General features: G+C 36.8%; 2 protein-coding genes, 1 long non-coding RNA gene and 1 pseudogene across 6 annotated transcripts; 2 read left to right on the top strand and 2 right to left on the bottom strand.

Annotated features, from left to right (window-relative positions):
- The first annotated feature begins 3881 nt into the window (after nt 1–3881).
- Nucleotides 3882–5771, top strand: LOC113724716 (GDSL esterase/lipase At4g01130-like; annotated as a pseudogene).
- A 633-nt stretch (nt 5772–6404) lies between these two features.
- On the bottom strand, nt 6405–9754 carry LOC113728160 (uncharacterized). Of its 4 annotated transcripts, XR_003457982.2 has the most exons (5): nt 9205–9736; nt 8968–9113; nt 8672–8747; nt 8092–8175; nt 6405–7069 (listed from the first exon to the last, which is right to left on the bottom strand). It is a non-coding gene; the product is annotated as an uncharacterized lncRNA (long non-coding RNA). The 4 variants fall into 4 exon arrangements; XR_011839684.1 differs by having other exon boundaries at nt 7760–8175; nt 8968–9754; XR_011839685.1 differs by having other exon boundaries at nt 8672–8766; nt 8968–9744.
- Nucleotides 9755–11181: 1427 nt separating this feature from the next.
- Nucleotides 11182–14141, top strand: LOC113728159 (GDSL esterase/lipase At4g01130-like). Its single transcript, XM_027252690.2, has 5 exons — nt 11182–11544; nt 12568–12786; nt 12992–13146; nt 13367–13637; nt 13736–14141. The coding sequence occupies exons 1-5, from the start codon at nt 11289–11291 to the stop codon at nt 14002–14004; spliced, it is 1170 nt and encodes a 389-aa protein (XP_027108491.1). The 5' UTR covers nt 11182–11288; the 3' UTR covers nt 14005–14141.
- Nucleotides 14142–14999: 858 nt separating this feature from the next.
- Nucleotides 15000–16374, bottom strand: LOC140035792 (uncharacterized). Its single transcript, XM_072077191.1, has 3 exons — nt 15523–16374; nt 15278–15413; nt 15000–15193 (listed from the first exon to the last, which is right to left on the bottom strand). Exons 1-3 carry the CDS (start codon nt 16372–16374, stop codon nt 15000–15002), a joined length of 1182 nt encoding a protein of 393 aa, XP_071933292.1.
- Between the last annotated feature and the right edge of the window lie 6247 nt (nt 16375–22621).

Below are 22621 nucleotides of genomic sequence, written 5' to 3'. Positions count from 1 at the left end.
TACCTAAACAAATATCAACAAACTAGAGTACATAATTTTTAATATTTAAAACTGAATACCTAATAAATAAAACAACTACAATTTTTATTTATCTTTATTTTTACTAATTGTTAGGAAATGTTAATGGGACTCTCTTATTGTTAAAAAAAAATCATTTAGAAATTTTGATTGTACAAATTAAACAAAAGTACTTCTATCCTTCATTTAATTTTGCATAATTATTTTTGAAAAATAATAATTAAAATAAAAATGCAAACATCTTATTCTCTGGTATGAGTAAAAAAATTCAAGAACAATGTCATTAACAAATAAGGGAGTGCCATTAATATTTTTCTTAGTTTTATTTTGATCTTGTTATTAGTCACTTTTACTATAGAATTGTGATTTCACATAACTAACATATATTTTTTATTTTTACTAATACTAAAAGTTAAACATAAAAAGGAATAAGTTCAGATAAATTAAAAATAATATTCAAATAATAATAATAAAGCAAAAAAAAAAAGAAGATAGTCACGTGAGAGAAAAGAAAATAAAAAAAATGTAGAAAGGGACAACATTAACCAGAAAGAAAAAAGGGGAAAAAGTACTAAAAAAATAATCAATATTGGAAGGACATTTTTGTCCTAAAAATATAAAACATGGAGTGAAATGGATATAAAGAAATTTAGGGGGTAAAGTGCAATTCGCTGGAGTTTTAATGCATTTAACCCAATTTAAAATAAGAGATCAAATGTAATTTTGATTTTGTTAAGATAACAAACATATTGAAGACACCACGCATTAAAAAGCATAATACTTTTAGTGAAACAAAAGATTGTTACAAATATTTTTAGAATTAACATTTGATTAAAAAACATAAGGGGGAAATATGCCTTTCATGAATCATTGCTTCAATTTGTATTTTTTAATGATAATAGTGTTTTATATTATACTCCCTCTATCACATTGAAAATGTCATACTTTTTATTTTGGAATGTTCCAAAATATTTGTTATCTTGCTAAAGTCAAATTTCTTTTTTTTTCAATATTATCCCCACTTATATCTATATTTCATACTAAATTCAATTTTGAAATTTAAAAATTTGTGGATGATTTTAAAAACAAATCCACTGACATCACTATCAATCAATTATTCTTAAAAAAATTGAAATCTCGAAAAACATAGGCAGCAGGTCGGGGTACCTTAAAAAATCTTTCTTACCAAACCTTAACTCGCATATTTAAGTGTTTACCAAACACTATCGGATAACTTATGGATTTTAACTTTCATTACTAAATCCTCTTAATTTCAAGTTTGGATTATTCATTGAATGTCCTCTATCTGCTAATTTGAATGTTTTATAAAAATGTATTAACTATTATCAAACTAAAATTAATATATACATCATATTAAATCAACACATCACATTAATTAACTCTTAGATTAAATTTTAAAATGATAAGAATGGAGAGTTTGAGAATTTGAGGGACCGATCGAGTACCTGCGTGTATCCGATTTTATCTTAACCATTGCCATCCTTAGAAATGTGACAAATATTTTGGGATGGATGGAGTAATTTTTAAAACTATTATCATCTAAGAGCTTAAAACATCGGTTTCATCATATCCGATGAGTTGAGTGTGTGATCGGTACGTGTTTATGATGAGTTCAAACGTCAAGTTTGGTACTAAATATCTCTCCAAAACTCGGAATATCTTTCGGCAAGCCAGCTCACTCACTATGTGAACATGTTATGTTAGTGCCTGTTGATAGTGAAATTGTTGTTACTGCTAAATGCTAAACTGTTTCACGCCGATGATGAGGATTACGTCATGGATGTTCAATCCTTACGTGGAGACTCACGTCATTACCCATTAATGGATCAGTGTAGTAAAACACATTTTTAACTCTTGGTCCGCCTGCATCATGGCCATGCTCTCACCCTATTTTGGTAAAAGCCCAGTCACCTTCGAAATGCAGTCGAATTAATTTCGGAGGCCTATTAAAGATGCCGAAAAGATATTTGGTCTAATAGACAAAAAAGTACATGGGCTGTAGTTTAGCCCACTCAAAAGAGACCATCAACGATTGCAGAGGAAAGACCGCTACGAATTTACCTGCGCGGATGTTGTTGCCATTAGCCAGGATGCGTTTGAGCATGTCACCCGGACTCAAGTTATTATCGGATCCTCCTGATGAAATTCGGGTTTTACTATCCTCAAATTGTATGGGATTGACTCATCGTTGTGTTATTTCTTTGTAATTTTGGCTTTATAGCCTCAAACAGACAAGTTTTTTTTTTTTTTTAAAAAAACCATTATCTACCAGCTCTAAAATAATATATATATATATATATATATATATATATATATATATTTGTAAGTAGGAAGTTGTGAACCCAATACCTTATATTTATCTAAAATAATCTCAAATGACAAGAACACCAGTAACATATTCATGAGGTTTCCATCTGATTCTCAAGACGCCTTACAAGTGAGTAGACATGGGTTAAGTGGTACGGAGAGAGGAAGTATAATTTGATGAAAACTCTATTTCACATATTACAACGACCGCTAATTAACTAGTAGAAATATCAATTTCAGCCCCATTACTAATCAACTAGTAGAAACACGAAACTAGACCCCTCAAACTCAGCACCATTAAAATTAAAATTTTACAGAATGTGACTGCCAATGCATTTTAATGCCTTTAGGCTCCTCTACTGGTGAACTATCTTGATGTATTGTGGATTGGCACGTGTTCGCGTGACTGCTCAAATTATGTTACAGTGAATTTTGTTAACATGACAAGCTCCGCTTTTCATGTCTGTCAAGAATTAATATTGATGGAATTTGTTTTGACTTGAAAAGGGCATTAAAATTGGAAACCTGATAATATCACTAGTGTTGAATTGAGTCGGTGTTTATGTGCTTGAGTATGTGTTACAGTTAGCCTCTCTCTTCTCTTGATTGTGCCGGCGTTGGATGGTCAATGAGACTTTGAGTTAATCTGGAAGTGGTTTGAAATTGGACCTAGTACCACGTTAAAGAGAGTTTTTTTTTTTTTTTTTTTCCTTCTCATTCATTCTTATTACCGTTCAGTTGACTCCCAATACAATGGTAGCAGCAATCAATCAGAGGAAAAGATGAAGAAAGGGTAAACATTCGTTGAAATGAACGTATTATGATCAGATTGCGCCAAACATTAGAGGGCTGCTTTCTTTTCCCCCATATTCGATGCTTATCCAAAGTTGGTATGGTTCGGTTCATTCATGCAAGCTTGCTAGGTGGGACTGCCTCCAATTTTCTTGCTTTCCCATCTACTATAAATAACATCCTGCTATTCCCAAACCAATGCAGCTTGTAAACCTATGGCCAGCTCTGTTATGTTTTAGCAGTCCAACCACAAGCACAGTACTATGGCCACGAATTCGGCTACATCTCGAAAAGTTTTGTTGATTTGGGTGGCGTCAATGGCATTGGCATTGGAGAGTATAGGGAAAGCAAGTAACATAGCGGCTGAGTTATGGGGAATTCTTAAAGGAATGCAGCTGGCTTGGGATAATGGATACAACGAAGTAATTGTAGAGTCGGACTCGAAAGTGGGTTTGGAGTTAATAGAGGATGAAGTGATCACATCGCCTTACCACAATCTGGTGAAACAGATTAGGAACATGAAGAGCAGAGAATGGTCATGCAAGCTGCAACATATGTGGAGGGAAGGAAATCGATGTGCAGATTGGCTAGCGAAGGAAGCAATCCGTTTACTGTCATCAAGCGGACGATTAGAAGAGCCACCGGAAGGACTAAGGGAGTTACTAGGAGCTGATATAATTGGGGTCACAACCCCACGCTTAATACCATGTTAAAAGGCAGTGGCCTCTCCTTTGTATTCAAAAATGGCATTGGCATTGGCATTGCTCATCCCAAAAAGTGATGGCAAATGTTTCTTTGAGGCAATCTTCAACTTTGGGGATTCTAACTCGGATACAGGCGGCTTTTATGCTGCTTTTCCCTCACAACCTTCTCCCAATGGCATGACCTACTTTAAGAGACCAGTTGGTCGGCCTCCTGATGGAAGGCTTTACATAGATTTTCTTGGTAGGCTTCACTACTAACTTCAGCTCCTAATTGATCTTTTTGAATTCCAATTTCCCTTTGCAACTGCAGGAACGAGCTGCTATATTCTTAGCCAAATGTCACCTATCTTCTGAGGCATATTAATTCCATCGTGTCCTGGAAATGCTATTTCGCGTAACAAAGTACTAAATCTATATGATAAGCAATTAAAAGCTCTTGTTAGTTACTGGCTATGCTTTTATTTCTTGGTCATGCAGCTCAGGCTTTGGGCTTACCATTTTTGAGCCCTTTTCTTCAGTCAATCGGATCCGATTACAAACATGGTGTCAACTTTGCTACATCGGCTTCCACCGTACTGCACCCAACTACTTCCTTGTTTGTTAGTGGGACTAGTCCATTTTCGCTCAACGTTCAGCTAAATCAAATGAAGCAATTCAAGTCTAAAGTAGATGAACTTCACTCTTCTGGTGAAGTATATAGTTGCAAGTAGGACTTACTAGTTTTCAAGTGCAAAACTATCTCCCTGATACATCATACAAGGGGGGAAAACAGAAAAAGAAAGTGCTTAACTATCTACATTCTTGAATGCAGTTGTATGGGGAATAATCCTGAAAGTTTGGACTTTTTTTTTCTTTTTTCAGGATCAACCGATCTTCCACAACCTGACATATTTGGAAAATCGCTTTACACATTCTACATTGGCCAGGATGATTTCACCTCCAACTTACCTTCTGGTGGTATAGCAGGAGTGATGCAGTATATGCCGCAAGTGGTTTCCCAAATTTCAAGCACCATTAAGGTTGTAAAACCTTCAAATCATATGGAGCATGCATGACTTAGAGAAGTTGTTTTTAACATACACCACTGCATTAAATTTTTTGAAAAACAACCCCAAAAACATCTAATCCATAATTTTCGCTCCTCTTCTCTGCAATGTTGACTTGTTTCTCTCGCTTCATGGAATTCCCAGGAACTTTATGCACTAGGAGGACGCTACTACTTCGTGCTTAATCTTGCACCAATAGGGTGTTACCCAATGTTAATCTTGCACAAGAATACAATAACATGCTAAAGGAAGCATTGCGCCAAACAAGACAAGATCTCGAAAATGCCAATGTTGTGTACGTTGACACTTATCCAATACTACTAGAGCTCTTCCAGCACCCCAAATCCCATGGTAAATTTGGCTCTCCTTATTGTCTGCGTGATGAAATTAAATAAATTTCTGATCTTTTCTTTGGTTCATCTTGGTCCAGGTCTGCAGTATGGGACCAAAGCTTGCTGTGGAACTGGCGGAGGTGACTATAATGCCAGCCCTCAGGTTTTATGTGGGTACAGCAAAGGAAATTAGTGGAGAGCAAGTCAATGATCCCCAAAACTATGTAAGCTGGGACGGAATACATAACACGGAAGCTGCAAATAAGCTCCTTGTACATTCAATTCTGAATGGATCTCATTTTGATCCTCCTTTTTCTCTTCATCAACTCTGCGATATCCACCCTATTGGTTGAGTGTTGAGAAAATTTTGATACACTGTTTTCAGACTATTATTAACTTTTAATAAACAGAAGTTGAAGCAGTTGTAATTTCGGAACAGATATAGTCATTTCAAGTTTTTGCAACGATATATTATAATTCCCCTGAACCTGATTGTTGTGCTAAACAAAATCTACAATTTAGTTGCCTAGTTTGACAACAGTGACATTACCTCCAACTTAGAAAAATCAACTTGTGTCTCAAGCGGTTCAGGAGATCCTGTGCTCAACCAGCTCTACGCTCATCAGCATTCAATAAAGTAACTCTCAGCTTGGAGTTGATATAGCTGGCTTGCTATTGCAGCACCATTTCATGACTAAAGAAGTACCAACATGAAAGCAAGAACTTAGGACCCACTCAAATGGTTTCGTTCCATAATATGCAAGCTTATCCACCTCTGAATCTGTAAAACGCATCTTGTGGGCTTCAATTTGGATGAGAAAGTTCAAGAGCATTTGTAGTCATGGAAAGTCTCACCGGAGAAATTTTTCACGGCAAGACACTCAACCATTGGGTCTGCACTACTTGGGAAACAAATAAACACGAAGAACTCACTACAAGAAATATGGCTTGTTGCGACGCCAAGAATGTGCCACAAAAAGCCCAAAAAGCGCCGCAAAAAAGCATTTGCGGCGCTTTTGTGGCACAAGTCCTTTGTGCCTCAAAAGTAGCCGTTACAAAAGAAAACGACACTTCGTTTAAATGTGTCGCAAGCATTTGCGGCTCAATTAGTGACACATATTAGTGCCACAAAATATGCAAGCTGTGCCGCAAATAATCATGCGGCACAAAAATTGCGTCACAAATATTAAATAGTCTCCTTCAATAAACAGATGCACTGCAGTGATTTACACTTTTTGCATATTTTATGAATTATTTTTCATGCTTGTAGTACATTTCCCTTTCAAGTAAGTAATTCAATTCACTATCTAAATGGAAACAATCACTGCAAATTTCCAAATTCATCATCATAACCTAATTCTAAAAGTCACAAGTAGTTCCTAATTTCAACCAATTTTGCAAAAGTCATCACGTTTCAATATGGCTAGGCCACATTGAAACATTTTTCGTAATAATTGCAACTTCCTTCCAGAAATGGCATGGCAAATGTAAATAATCCACTGAATTCGGCTCCTACAACTTCCTCTACTAGTGCCATATATAACTGGGCTGCGTCATCAAAACTCAATGAACTCGAGACAGCAAAAACCCGAAGAGTAGCGCAAATGGTCCTTACGGAGGAAATGGTGTTCAGATGCCATCTCCTAGTGTTCCTTGAGTACCTTGCTACAACCGCAACTCAATCCTTCTCCTTTCCAGTCTCCAACAGCTTCATCATCTAACGATCCTCCACAGACTTCACTTGGTGGCTTACCGACCAGAATGCACACGAATTCTGCTAGTTCACCGAACATTGCAATGCAGCAGGCAGCACTTTCTAGTGACACAGATGCAAATGATTCCCAGAGTTCTGTTCAAAAAATCATACATGAAACGATGATGTCAAATCAGCTTGGTGGTGGTATCATGCGCATCAATAATGGCGAATGACATGAAATTAATATCAACAAGCAATAATATGGGTCTAACTAGTAATAACTGCATCGTTGGAGATGGGGTAACCAACACACACTGGCATTAGCGGTTCAGGATATGGGAGCATGACCAATGGACTAACGGAATTTGAGCTGCTTTGGGAAGTAACTCTGTGACCATGAATGGCAGAGTAGGCATGACAATGGGTCTATGACAATGAATGGCAGAGTAGCCATTATTTAAATCAAAAAAATCTTTTTTTCTGAAAAATTTCATTCAAAATAAAGTATAAATAGCAAAAAAATGAAGCCAAAATCCATGCGATAATAAATGCATCATCAAAAGCTAATGATATGAAGTACACTATTGCTGGGAATTAGAAAATTAGCCGAAATCAGAAACTTTGGAATTAAAGTTGAATGCTATTCAAAATTTGATGCTAGATCCCCATTATTTCACCTTAATCACTTTAAATTCCAAAACAACAGAAGGCAAAAACACCATAAAATTCCACATTTAGAACCTATCAACTGCCAACATTGAACAACTTTTAATCATTCTCCATAAATATGATAAAAGGTGCATATAAATAAAAATGAAATGCAGATCATATAAGCTTAATTACCTTGCATCTGGACAACCCAAGCTTATTGAGCACAACCTTCCTACCATTAGTAGTGGTACCCTTATAGATATATTGAGCGCATGAATTGATATAGATCACAGGGTTAAAGGGACATAATTGAAGGAGAAGTTTAGCACTTGTCTTCTACTAAATAGATCCCTAAACTTTCTCGTAAGAAAACAGACCATTTTGCATAAAAACTTCAAAAATTTTGAGTTTATAAGCTTATTTGGGAAGTAGCATGCAAATGAAGACATAAGACAGTGAATTTCCTGTTATAAAACTTCAAAAATTTTGTCAAACCATCTATGAAAAAATAAGCAATAATTTACCAGCCAGTCCAGCCTTCAGTCTGCATCCTGGGTTTATAAGCTTATTTGGGATATAGCCAACTAGAAGCCATTGCATGTATTAATCTGGGCAGAATAACACACACATATAAGAAACTGGAACTCGTAAAAGAATTAACCAAAGTTGCTACAAGTAGTAACACCAAGTTAATAATGAGAGAAGGTGGGCCTAATATTATACCCGTAGAGGCAATCATGCTTAACAATTTTGTGTTACAATATTATCATACCATATCATAGTGTGACGCAAAAATTCTTGTTACCATAAGCAAGTGCATTTTTAAGTAGTTTGTATGCCTTGTAACCATTTTTAAGGATTAAATCAGGAATTACTTGGTCTAAAACAGCAATACTTGATTGCCATTTTCCACTTTCTTGAAATGATTATGCTCCAAAGTTGGGATTTCTCCTAAACTATTTGTGTGTCCCCAGTCTCCAAGAACAGGGAGAGTTGTTTACAGGCATTTATGACAGAATTACAAATAACACCTAATATCAGTAGCATGATAATCGGACAAATATATAAACTAGAGGATGGAGTGCACTAAAGCTTCAAATGTACCTTCTGCCAACGGCTGCTATCTCGTTGTTTCAAGACAACGACTGTATTGAGTTTCTCAGGCGATTCCATTGTCCATCTGCAATATGGGCTGGACTCTTTAAAACGAGAGTAAACTCCTATTATCTCCCCTTAGGTCGCATTAAAAATATTTTAAAGAATTACAAAAAATACATAAAAAATAACCACAAAAGTCTATAAACTCCTGAGCACTAAGGTCATGTAATAAATTCTCTTGATTATACCATAAAATAAATGAATAAAGTGAAAAAATTCGCAAAGGAATTGAGCTTAATTACCTTGCTTTTGAACCAGAATAGCTAGCAAAATTGTTGGGTAAGTTCTCTCAAAGCTAAAATTAGTTCACCGATGATAAAAATTACATGGAGAAGCAAATCCAGCCAGTGAAAACCAATTTATTCACTTTTGGCAAAGTGACCTGAAACTGTTTAACTTCTCAAAATCATGCCAGAAGTCATTAAACCTAAGAACAAACACAAAATTGAGATAATACTATCGTTAGCTATAAATCTCACCATATTCCTTTGAGAATGTGATCGAGTCTTTAGAATTGGAAAGAGACAAAGAAGAAGAGCAACAAAGAGAGATACAACAACAAGGAAGAAACACTGCAATTGGGAATCGACTTCAACTGCTGAGAATTTAAATGGAAGAGGTCCATCTTCCTCGCGTTAAAACCCTAGCTTCAGGCGTCAAAACCAATTAGCAATCAATCTATCTACTCTTCCAGATTTCCTCTGTATCTCAAAGATGAAGGTGGTTGCCGCATATTCGTTGGCCGTATTGGGTGGAAAATGGAGGAGGTGGATTTAGATTTGACCATTTGAGAGAGAGAGAGACAGAAAGCGAGACAAGTTCATTGGGAATTTGGAATCAGAATTTAGAGTTTAGAAGAAAGAAGTGGGGGGTTTTGAAATTAGCGGAGAATGAAGGAGACATTGGAAGTGAAAGGCGTTTTTCCCTTTCTTTTCCCTTTTTCTTTACTTTGGATTTATTAAAACTACGTCATTTTGCCACAAAAATTATGCCCCTTATCAACCTTGCCACACAATTTGAAATGTGCTCTTTATTTGCTGCATTTTCTTCTTGTGCCACAGCGAAAACGTCACAAAAAGCCTATTTTCCTGTAGTGACTTTAATCTTGATCTAGTGAAAAACAAAGGAGATGGTGCATCCTTTGTTCATAACTGTTCCATTTCAACTGCCTAATCAAAGCTTTTTGGCTCTAGGAGACGCTCTGTCACTCTAAAGTAACGTACGTGGTAAAATTTAACAGCACTGGGGAAAAAAGAGGAGAGATAACTACACTGTGTACTATTTTTGGCTCGTGAATGAAGTTCAGCATCACTGCATGAAATGACATAACGTTTGGAGTTCATTCTATTTACCATTAACATGTCTTGGGAGTGTGTTCGCTCATTTTGGCTGATGCAAACAAAAAACGAAGCTCCCAGCTGTTCGTAAAAGAATACCTTACATCAGCATCAGGGGAACCTTAAAACTCTTTAAAGTCATCTTCTCGATTCATTTTAATTACATACAAAGTCTTTCCCAGACTTCTATTCTGAATTTCTATAAAGTTGCGAACACCAGAACTTTTCTGCTCTCCGGCATAACAATAATTCATGGAAGATTAAACTTTAAAGGGTCCCACAATATTTATGTTAACTAACTTACTTCAAGAAGAACATTCTTCATATTTGTCGCCATACAGTGCATTGGGATAACAAATAGGAAACTTATCTCTCATTACCGAATATACAATCAGCATTGCTGAACGGAGAGCACAACAGAACCAATGATATTGACGTATGTCCTGTTCCACTTGAACCACAAAAGGGAATTTTCAAACGTCATCCGTTGTTTTACTTCAGGGATTTTCTCAGTAACGCAAGTACTACTAGTAGTTTATGTTAGTGAAATAATAGAAATAGGCTGATACACTGTAGAGAAGAGTAAATACAACCTAGAAAGAAAGAAATGATCGAAAATAACAATAATAACAATCCGAGACTTGTGAGCACAATTTTCTTAAAACAGATTCGGCGTTTGTCTCCCAGGATACAACGGATTAAAGGTGAATATGTCAGCACCAAACTTTCTTCATCACAGCGAACTCGAACTAGAGCAATATAGAACACTGTAAAAGATGAAGATGCAAGAAGGAAAAATAGAGAGAGCGCTCTTGCTTTTGAAACAAAAAGAGATATTTATAGATGCTGGCCAAGGGTGACCGTTAGAAATTGGCAACAAGTGTTAAATTCCAGATAATTATCTTCGCGTTTATCAAAGCACCACATTCATGTTCATACATGTATCTCAATAAGATAACTCCAAAATCATGTATTAAGTACATGAATTCTATCCAAAATCATGTATCAATAATTAATATACATGAATCCTACGTACATGAATGAATGATAGATAATTATCTTGGATTCTTTCAAGAGTGCCATTATGAGAACAATTTTCTCATTCACTCTACAATGGATATAGCCATTTTTCCAACCGTTTATAAAAAGGTAAAGTATGTTTGCTCCATACTCCTGTCTTGAGTCGCACAATAGATTCTGAGGAAACAACATTAAAGAAGACAAAAATGAGTCTCCAGCCATCCAGAGTTGGTTCCATTCTCAGGCAAATCTTGCTGGTTTGGCTAATTTTGATGGCAGTGTCAGCAAGAAGTGCAGAGGCAAAATGTGCTTTTAAGGCTATCTTCAATTTTGGAGATTCAAACTCTGATACTGGAGGTTTTTGGGCTGCCTTTCCAGCTCAGAGTCCCCCTTTCGGAATGACTTACTTCAAGAGACCAGTTGGTCGGGCTACTGATGGCAGGCTCATTATTGATTTCCTGGGTAATTTACCTACTTTTCAACTGCTTTTGATTCTCTCCCTGCTCTGGAATTCACCATAATTTCGCAATGCAAGCATGCAGGTTGTGGGATAAGCTTAATACTTGAGCTTTAATAGTGCTTGATGGTTGTAATTGGTTCTTGGTAATAATGTACTGCTGCATCTCCGTGATATATCAGTACAGTTTAAGCTTTCCTGAAGTTCATCTTCTTCCTCCTCCTCCTCCTTTGTGGCTTACTCACTCTTTTCCTCTTCTTCCTAGTGCCACCGACCATTCATGTTAGTAAAGTAGTTGTCTGGAGAAAGATGCAAGTATATGACTCCAAAATATTCAGCAAGCTGATAACAGAATTCTGGAAGGAATTTTTATCTTCAGAGGACGTGTGAAATTATTTAGTTTCAGATGTATAAAACAGAAAAGAACAGTACTTGTAAGCTCTTTGTTCATAATTTAGTGGTGTCGGTCGATCTATTACAGAGTCGGACAAAAAGGCCAAAGCTGTAGCTGGAAAGAGATGGTGTTTAATCATTAGTGTACTATTCTGAGAGTCTATAACGACGTATCCAATTTCTTATCCTGAATCTCATGCAGCGCATTTTTCTTTCGGATTTTGGCATGACTTGAATTACTCAAACTGTAAAGGCACAGTTCTCAGTTCTCACCTCCCACAAAAATCTTGGGTCGCCCCACTTTTGTGCTATCTTGTCATCATACCCGCTGACTTCTGGGGTTTCATTACTGTTGCCTTGGAACTTCTTTGGACTAAAGGAGATATTGAACTGATTTTTGCAGCCAATGAGCTGTTTTTGGAAATCACGGCTGTAAGAGATTTCAAAAATTTCAGTCAACATTGTCCATAGATGTTAATTTCTAGATAATATCCTAAGAAGTAATGTGATATTTTAAGTATGCATATTTTCGTTCTTTCCAAAAAGTTATGTTTAACCTCTTGTATCAATAGCTAGGAGATTTAATCATAATTAACCAATGCTGTATTCTTATTGCTTTGACAATTGACATACAGCACAAGCATTAGGCCAGCCATTTCCGAGCCCATATCTGCAATCAATAGGATCTGATTTCAGACATGGTGCCAACTTTGCGACATTGGCATCCACAGTGCTCCTGCCAAATACTTCCTTGTTTGTTACAGGAATCAGTCCCTTTTCTCTGGCCATTCAGCTCAATCAAATGAAGCAATTTAAGGTTGAAGTTGAAAAACATCACAGGACTCACGCCAAAGGTAAATGCCAGGTAGTAATGGGATAGAGTTCTTATGTATTGTTCTTTGGAGTATTATACGGGTGTTTATTGCAATGTCCTTGTTGAACTGCCTCAGCTGAATTGGAGGAGATGATATCAACGTTAGTTAATGTTGTTAAGTACTGTAAAATTATCAACACTACTGATTTTCTAGTTTCTCCTCACTTGAATCTGGCTTGTTACAGGAGCCAAACTTCCTGCACCTAGCATATTTGGAAAATCTCTTTATACGTTCTATATTGGCCAGAATGACTTCACCTCTAATTTGGTATCTCTTGGTATAAGCGGAGTAAAACAATTTCTGCCTCAGGTGGTTTCCCAGATTGCTTATACAATCAAGGTAATTGCATGCATTTTAAGCATCTCATAAGTAGCAACGTTTTAAGTCCGTGGAATTTGCAGAAAAAGTACTATTGCTGTTGTGGGATTACCTTAAGAATTTCATCAAGGAAAAGGTAGTCGGTACATTTTTCCTCCTATGGATGTTTAGGCAGGTTATTTAGTCATTATTCACACTAGTTGGGTTGATATTTAACCCCCTTGCTTTATCGAACTTCCAGGATCTTTATTCCTTAGGGGGGCGAACATTTTTAGTTCTGAACCTTGCTCCTGTAGGGTGCTATCCAGCACTTCTAGTGGAGCTTCCTCACAACAGTGCTGATGTTGATGAATTTGGATGCTTGATTTCTTACAACAATGCTGTTGTGGACTACAACAATATGCTAAAGGAAGCACTGACAAATATTAGGAAAGATCTTCCAAAAGCATCTGTCGTGTATGTGGATACTCATGCAGTACTGCTAGAGCTCTTTCAGCACCCCAAATCTCACGGTATATAAACTTGATCGAATTTAAGCATTGTGGTCATGCATCAAATGCAACTGATCCAAGGTTCTGCTTAATTTCCTTTATGGTTCATTTACTTTCAGGACTAAAGTATGGCACGAAAGCATGTTGTGGATATGGGGGAGGTGCTCACAACTTTAACCAACAAGTTTACTGTGGAAACAACAAACTGATCAATGGACACAACGTTACTGCTACTGCATGTAGCGATCCACAAAATTATGTCAGCTGGGATGGAATCCATGCAACAGAAGCTGCAAACAAGCTCACTGCTCATGCAATTTTAAATGGTTCTTACTCTGATCCTCCTTTTCCACTCCACAAGTTCTGCGATATTCAGCCTATAGGTTGATCAGTGCCTCTTGTACTCAAACGCAACGAAGAATAAACAATCCAATCCTTATTCTGAGAACAGAATACTGATCAAGCTTTATGATTTGAAATTCTGTGGTTGATACAACTGCATTATTAAGCAGATTTCTTCATCACTTCCACTACCTCACCCCCAATTGCAACCTTTATTAAAAAGATATTTAATTGACTTGAGATCATTGCCATGATAGACTTTTGTTAACCCTTGTCCTCGTAAATGTAAAGCACATCAGATTGAGTGCTCAACTCGTGTCAAAAGGACTTAAAGAACACTGACTCATTCGCATTGTCTAAGATTGCATGATGGCCCTGATCAGGAGGGGGCCAGGTCAGTTTTCTAGTTGCACAAGTAGAACAACATACTGTAAAGTGTAAATAGTGAAAGGTTAATAAAGGAGGACAATAATGTGCATCAACTAGATTCTCTTAAAGGTTTTTCTCTCTCAAGATTTTGATAGAGAGAGAGCTGTGCTGGAAAATCCCAGCCACATAGCATCTACAGAAATTGACACCTGTAAAATAACTTGAATCTTGAAAGTGTAATTAGGTCTATGAGCCGATATGTTTGCTTATGACATAAAAGACTTGCATGTCTTCTAATCAGTACATTAGGCATGAAAAGTTGATCTATTTGGCCTTGAGCAGTTCAATTTCCTAATGAAGGAAGCAGCATATGTTAGAAGATATTTCCCATTAGCCATTAGCATACAACTAATTATTTGCTTACAAGAGGCCAATGCCGTCCACACCCCATGAAAATGCACAACTGCATAAGGCAAACGTTTTGACGAGATGACTTTAATGTTCATGATTGAAGCAATCATTTCCAGCCTGGGTGATTAGATTCTCTTATGGAGATTACTTAGATGAGTTACTTTCTATCAAAAGCTTCAATGCACATATATGATATTATCTACATTCTTTTACATCAATGAAAAGGACTGCAGCCTGTTTATGTGGTGAAATAAGCTATGATCAATGATCATACTTCAGTTGATAGTTTGACCTGGGAATCTTCCCATATTTATTCATGTTGTCTTTGTATCTTTTCTTAGAGAAAGCAATGGCGTAACTACCATATTGGCCGATGGATGAAGACATGAAAATCGATGAGACAATTATCAGTACAAGCCAATAAGCTGTGACGCCCCATTGGCTGCTTAAGTTTTCTAGTCAATTAGGTATCATCATTGATTTAACAAGACAATCATGCTTTATTTCTCTTAAACAAAGTATGTAAAGGTGGACTCTACCCCAATCCTTGACAACGGCCGCAATGTCTATTATATTATGATCCCGACTAAGGGCGAAGTCATGCTTAACAATGATGCTGAAACAAACTTCTGAACTAGAATTTGAGCAAGAACATATATCCACCCCTGATGAATTCTATCAACAAATGAATATCCACTTCTAAAAAATGACATGATGAAACCAGTGAGAAAATTGACCGAAAAAAAAAAGGGACAAAATGATACAAGAAAATCTTTCATGGTACATAGCTATTCTCAATGACTGGTTGGGTTCTGATACCCGTAGCTGAAGGCATTCTACTTGGTCCAACCCAAGTTGTACCTAAAACCTCACTTTTTTCCGACTGTCTTTCCATCTTTGCGATTCTCTTCTTTCTAATCAATTTGTACAAAAGAATCACAGACATAACCAACAAAATCAATCCACCAATTCCTACTCCAAATCCTATAACCCACCATTTCCAGTCCCTTTCTTTGCTCTTGTTTGATGGTGACGGCACTGGTGGCTGCAGTGGCTGAGATGGAATGACAATGGAGAAATGGCCTTGACCCCTTGCAATACACTTATTTGCCACGGTCAAATTGCTAAACTCCACTTCCCCATTGGTGCCAAATCTGACACATTTCATTGCGGTTACATTCGTATCACCTACCCCTGAGACCAGAGGAAAATGGACCAAAATAGGATCCCTGGTGATGTTAAACTTAACCATTCTGCTGGTATTTGTATCATAAGCTAATAAGCCAATGACAGGAGTGACAAATGTATGATTTGGGACACTATAATAGAAACCTGACAAATTCCCAAGGTTTTGATAGACAATTAGTAGTCTCCTGGAAAAGGGGTGCGGCAATGTCCTAGGTGGGATGTCAAAGAAACTGAAATTGGCTCCTCTTAGCCATAACCTCGCGGTTCTGAGACGAACAACAGAAACTTGTATACCAGAGTAATTTGCAGGTAGAGAAATATTATACAGAATACCTGTACGCATCCTTCTCATCGCCTTCAACGCATAATCATGAACAAAAGAATCTAAAGAATCACGGTTGAGGCTACTCTGCCCTTGAACATAGGGCAGCAATAACATGTAACACATCACCCAGATGAGGTGCCAAATTTTCTTAGACCCCATCAAACATCACCCGCGGGATGGCCGCTTCATGCCATAGATCATCTAGAATTCACGTGAAGTCTTCCAAGAAATCACTGAAAAACAGGCTGAAAAGAGTGGGAAAACTCACAAACATCAATATGATTAACGCTGTAGCCTTCTCATGATCTCATCAGAATTCCTTTCTTGATATATTCGCAATGCCAAAGGCTGGTCAGGGCAAGACGTTACGCGCCTGAAGCAGGTGTTAAAGAGGATGGTCGGAAAATTTAGTAACACACTAGTATACGAGATAACAAAAGATGAGAAAGGGATCAACATTAACAGCTGGGAATGTTTCAAACACTGCTGGTTAAGAAAGTGTCCATCTCGATCCCCTTGGCATTGCATGAAACGAAGATGGATATGAGATGTATGATTGAAAGTGGAAGCCGGTTATAGAAATACTGATGAATGGAATCTTTGATGATTAGAGGGACTATTGGGTGGTGGTGGTGGTTGCATTCTTCTTCTTCTTAGTGTAGGAAGAGTCGGGGTGGGGTGCAATCTGATGAAAACTCAAATGTGGCAGCACCTCAAAAGAGGAAAAAAAGGGGACCCTTTTGAGTTGTTTGATGGCGTTAACTAAATTGTTTAATCAACATGTTGTTGGTTGGATTAGTTGGACTATTAGAAGCTGTGCGTATATACACACTCACTCATATGTATGTTTGTGTAACACAGATGTAATAGGAAAAATTAGGTAAGAGGACAGACGGTGCCAACGAGGTGCTAACCTTTTAAGGTTGGGGGATAAACATGAACTGGCCGGGGGATGACCGAGCCGTGCGCTCCAAAATGCGCATAAATTGCTCAGTTTAGGGGCAGCTGGTGGCTGGCTGGTGGATTGAAGAGTTCCTTTTTGGCGTTTTTCTTTTCGGCATAATGCGTTGCATGGGAATGGGATTTTGGGTTTTTTTTTTTTTTTTATGGGTGTGGGTCGATTTGTTTATAGTTTACACTAAATTAATTAGCCCACTTCATTCTCGCCACAACAGCAGGGAATTAATATTTGCAAGTCACGTCTCTTTACCTACAGGACAGGAGGGAACCAAAATAATTTTTTTTTTTAAAAAAAGAAAAAAGGTCATAAGTCATCATGTCTCTTTTAATTTAAAGATATGAGACCTTTTTTTCTTTATTTATTTACTTATTTTCTTAGCACACTTAAGAGCGATCTTTATCGAGGCAGCCAGCCTCCAAACTCACAGAAAAGCCTTGTGGGATGCAGCTGTCCTTATACCTCACAAGTAAGAAGAAGATAAGCAGTAGGTATTGTGCAATCTGCATATTCCGCAGTTATTCACTTTGGCTTTTACCTTTTGTGCTCAGAGTAACAGGCGTATATACGCTTTGATAAATCAGTATGTATTTATTTTTTCTTTTCCCTTTAAGGGTTTTTCTGCCTTTCGTTTAAGACTAATCTCTTAAAACTACGTAGAGTCTTGTCTCAAGAATACATAGCGAGACAGCACACGGGGATCAATTACGGAATTTGCTGATAAATACCAGACTACGGAACCAGTCGGACTCGAACTAGCCGCGGGGCATAAATCAGTATGTATTTGGTACTACTAGTTTTTATGGTAACAACTACCAATTTAAATGGTTATGTTTGCATAATATATACACACGTCTTTTAACTTCCACTCTCTACCAGGATACTTCAAGAACTACTCCTTTACAAAAACTATATACCAGAAACATAGAGTGATGTATAAGCTCTTTTACTGTGTGGATCCTGTTTGGTTTGGACAAGCAAAATACTGTTCTAGCATAGCAATTGACCAGTATTCCTCAAGAAGGAAAAAAAGAAAGAAAGAAAGAAAGAATCACATGATGAACCACATGTATGCAATTCTACATGTTTGTATCTTTGTGGGAATAAAAAATGATGATCATCAAAAGGAGCAATTTCTAATAGCTATTTAGTGATGACAGGCAGCCATATATACACCCCATATATACTCTAGATCTTCCATATGGACTTTAAATTAGTGTCTGTCTGCAGATGCTTTTTACTCCCTTCTCTTTGGTGTAAATTTTCTCATCTAATATATACATATACATACATACATATATATATATATATATATATATTTTGCCAGCCGTCTCGATTGAGACCCACCATCTAAAGACTAAAATGTACATACACCTGGAAGGTCTCGTCACTAGTTTACACCTGGAATGTTTCGTCACTTAGTTGAAAACCAAAATCCATTGAGCTGAGTCAACTCATTTCGGACAAAACCAAAAGGAGGATCAAGATTCTTCCGATCAAGTTTTTCCTCTGCATGCATGAACGCCCAAGGCTGAATTCCCTTTATTTGTTTCTTCGATTCATTTTTTGCCGGAGCAACAGTCGATGGACAAGAGATGTACAGCAGCAATTTGGGTTTCAACGTATTGTACGTGCCTGCAGATTTTGTTTCTTTGTAGTTCAATAAATAAATCTGTAGTCTTACTTAATACTACGAGTTATAGTTTAGTCACCTATCCCGACTCTAGTCGAGCTCACATATATTTGATTAAAATTGATTCTTTTACACATCAATACACTTACTTCTACATTTCTGAGGTTGAATATTTTTGTTTCTTCATGCTTGTAAAATTATAGGGAAAATTTGTGAAATGACAGTAGGAAGATTCACTATTCATTATTTGAGGCATAGGTTAATGTTCAAAAATTATAAGTACATGATAGTCATATCACGAATTTACCTTTGTGACCTCATATGGTGCACATTCAAGCATATATATATATGTGTGTGTGTGTGTGTAATTCAACAAAATACACATTTGTATGCGTATATTTGAACATATGCATGGGGCACGTATATTAATTAGTTCAAATCTGCACATTGGTATGTACATCTAATCCACCAAAATTTACATCTATATTCATTGCATTCATTGGTGTGCATATGCCTACGCTCATCATATGTGCACATATCAACTGACAAGTTTACATTTGAATCTCTACTCATTTTTATTTTTTTTATTCGAATCTATACTAGGGTATTTTAGTTATTTGACAATAAATTTATTAGTTATTTGACTTTGCTAGAAATAATCCATGTCCTATCTACCAATTTCCTAAAACTTGCTCCCTCCTATGAATATTAAATCTGTTTTCAAAAGCTTTGCAGCATATCATGCTTATAGACTTGAGACATTAATTATTGAGTTTAAACATTAAATAATATGTTTAATCTTGAATCAACCAATGACCCAACCTGGGAATCGAGTAATTTATTTAATTTATTTTTTTTGTCAACACTCCTATTTCTCTCCATACCCTTCACACTCTTGACTTTCGGATACAAGATTCGAACCATGAATCTAACAGCGCAGAGACTCTAAAAGTCCTATATCTTGATCACTAGGCTGATGCAGTGGTTTCAAGTAGTTTATTTTGAAATCTTTAGACCCTAATTATCATATAATAATTGCAGAGTGGATTCTTTCATTTTGTACTCTAAGGACAAGTGGTAAACCTGACACCTAGTTGCATCTAAAAGTTTAAAATTTTATGCAATTCAAGTAGATGAATGACAATATTTAAATTTTGGTACAGGTCTATTCCCTTTATTTTGCCCTATGACCACTTGAGAAAAAGAGAACCTAAAGTAAAATTTGGCAACATCACGTACAAAGTAAATTTATGGCAACAAGTCCTGAAAGGCTCCACATGTACGCGCATAGCGGGATCGAAATTTGTACAATAACATATTCGCCATTTGGCAACAGGTTATAGACTTGCATCCAGGACCGTGATTCTACGACTCCATCATAGCAGGAGATTTCCGGACCACATTTATAGTTTCATTCAAAAGAGAATAGTAGAGAGACTACAAGATGGACGAATGGTTAGTTTTCTCAGATTTTTTTTTTTTAAATATATATAAAGAAGGTTGCATCCAAAAAACTAAATTTTTTTTCATTCACTCCTTCCAAAGAAGTGCTAGGGTTGACAATTTCTAACCGCATATTACCAAACCGCCTAATTTCTGTACAATTCGCGGAACGATTAAACTCAATGCGCCGCCTTGCTAATTGGTAAATGGAGCGATGACGACAAGAGTAATAAAATACCCGGTTGGAGATGGGCATGGCATGGTGCCATGTTGTTATTAGGTGATAACAAATGTAATGTAGACTATGAAAACCAGCACTATATGTATTTCGGCCTTGTACAATTTTTCAGAGGGTTAGATGTGAAATAAATTAACGGTTAACTCCTAGGGATTGCTATGAAAAAAGTGCATAATCCTACTAAACCAATTTGAAAGAGTAAAGGCTCATAAACTATCATTGTTGTCCACACTTTGACCCCTGATTTATTTTCTGTTCTCGACTGGCTCTTGAACAATTAAAAGTGTATAGTTTAAAATTTTCTAGCCATTTTAAACTGTTTAGTTGGAATCAGAGGCCATTTTTGTCCAACCTTAACCAAAAGTATTGAGAATTCAATAAAAAGTATTGAGATCACAAAGGTCTTGAAAGAGAGAAAGCCCTTCATTTTTTCATAAGCTCGTCATCAGATTTCTCTACAAAAGTCTCAAATTCATTAATTTCATATCTCAGTGACCAAAGTTTCAATGAATTTGAAAATTTTGTAGAGAAATCTGACGAAGAGTTTAAGGAAAATGAAAGGTTTTCTCTTCTTAGAATCTCTACTCCTATTCTCGATACTTTTGATTAATGTTGGACAAAAATGCCCTTGAGTTCTGACCGGACTTGTGTCTAAATTGGTCAGAAGTCCCTAAACCATATATTTTTAATTGTTCAGGGGTTAGTTAGAGACAAAAAAAAATAAATTAGAGGTCAAAAGTGGTTAACGACATTAGTTTAGGGACAATAGTTGTGACAGCCCCACCTTATCCTAAGGTGAATCCAAAGGTTTGTCGGACCGCCTGCTCAACTTTCGCCGGAACTACGGGTCCGGAACAAACGTAAACACTACCAACCGCTCAAAAGAACTTCGAAAAGGTAACATTCAGAACCAAATTGAGCCAAATTAAAAGATACAATCAATCTTTGGTACAACATTCCCACAAAATAAAAAACGAAATGGAAGAGCCGCTGCCACGTCACAATCCAACCAAGTACAGGTAAATTTTGCCTAACATAAAAGAATGTACATTCCCAAAGATATGTCACATAAACATGAGGAAATACTTTAATATATATACATATTAGTAAGTTTACAAACCCAAAAGGAAACATTGTATTAAGATACATTTAGGGTTTCCAACTTCCAAGGAGTTATACAAAACGGTATTTATACAAGCTCTATTCATTCTTCAAAATGATCATGTGTCCAAAAAATGATTCCCTGTAAAGAAAACAAGAATAACGGGACGGGGTGAGTTAGAAACTCAATGAGGTACCAAAATTATAAACAATAAAAATCATGAGAAATCACTTTTAAGGCACTTATTCACATCAAATACGAGAAATGAATGAACACCACAATGTAAAGGATATAGGTGGCTCTCAAGAGCCAAATTTCCGTTGCAATACTTGATCCAGTCCCGTTGACCCTCCGTCAACGTTCAAATAAAGGGACCAGTCCAGTAGAGCATCACTTTAACGCTAAAATCCCGTTCACCAAACATACCCCTTACCGGGTCCGAATGCCAAACAGGAACAGGAATGGTAATACTCGAGTATACCGGAAATTTAGAGTCTCCAATACCCAAAGATTTTCCAAGAACATGCACCCATGGATTGTCAAATTTTCTCGACCAAACCCTTGTTGGCTCGATCCAATTGACTCCCCATGAGATTGAACTCAAATTTAATAAGAAAGTCATTGGATGCACTTCCAAACGACATTATAACAGGCGCAGGTAACAGATTCAAGTATATACAGGAAACAAATCACACGGCCAGAGAGCGAGTGTGATAAAGTACACCCTCGTCTCGCACAAAATAAACAGTCGGGAAAGACATTCAAATAGCAATTTGCAAGTACAGATATCCAATTTAGCAATAATTCAGGGGAGTGGTACACTCACCGGTTCAAGTACAGATACTTCAAAAGTTTTCACGTCGAAGTGGCTTTAATTGCCAAGAAACCCTAAAATAATCAAAGTAAAACAATTGAAAGTTTCATATCCAAAATCGAGTAAACGGAATGCACAAGTGAGACTCGACTACTAGTCGTATGTCTCGCCAAATAATTACT

The sequence above is a fragment of the Coffea arabica genome, chromosome 2c (assembly GCF_036785885.1).
Source record: "Coffea arabica cultivar ET-39 chromosome 2c, Coffea Arabica ET-39 HiFi, whole genome shotgun sequence".
NCBI lineage: Eukaryota > Viridiplantae > Streptophyta > Magnoliopsida > Gentianales > Rubiaceae > Coffea > Coffea arabica.
Note: the sequence above shows the minus strand (reverse complement) of the source record. Positions and strands in the feature narration are given on the sequence as shown.

Excerpts from the sequence above, each read along its gene's own strand:
- LOC113728159 (XM_027252690.2), top strand. The coding sequence starts at position 11,289 with ATGAGTCTCCAGCCATCCAGAGTTGGTTCCATTCTCAGGCAAATCTTG. Across the intron at positions 11,545-12,567 it reads GCTCATTATTGATTTCCTGG|CACAAGCATTAGGCCAGCCA; the intron begins GTAATTTACCTA and ends ATTGACATACAG. Across the intron at positions 13,638-13,735 it reads TCAGCACCCCAAATCTCACG|GACTAAAGTATGGCACGAAA; the intron begins GTATATAAACTT and ends ATTTACTTTCAG.
- LOC140035792 (XM_072077191.1), bottom strand. The coding sequence starts at position 16,374 with ATGTGTTACATGTTATTGCTGCCCTATGTTCAAGGGCAGAGTAGCCTC. Across the intron at positions 15,414-15,522 it reads CAGTCATTGAGAATAGCTAT|AATTCATCAGGGGTGGATAT; the intron begins GTACCATGAAAG and ends ATTTGTTGATAG. Across the intron at positions 15,194-15,277 it reads GGCCGTTGTCAAGGATTGGG|AAAACTTAAGCAGCCAATGG; the intron begins GTAGAGTCCACC and ends CTAATTGACTAG.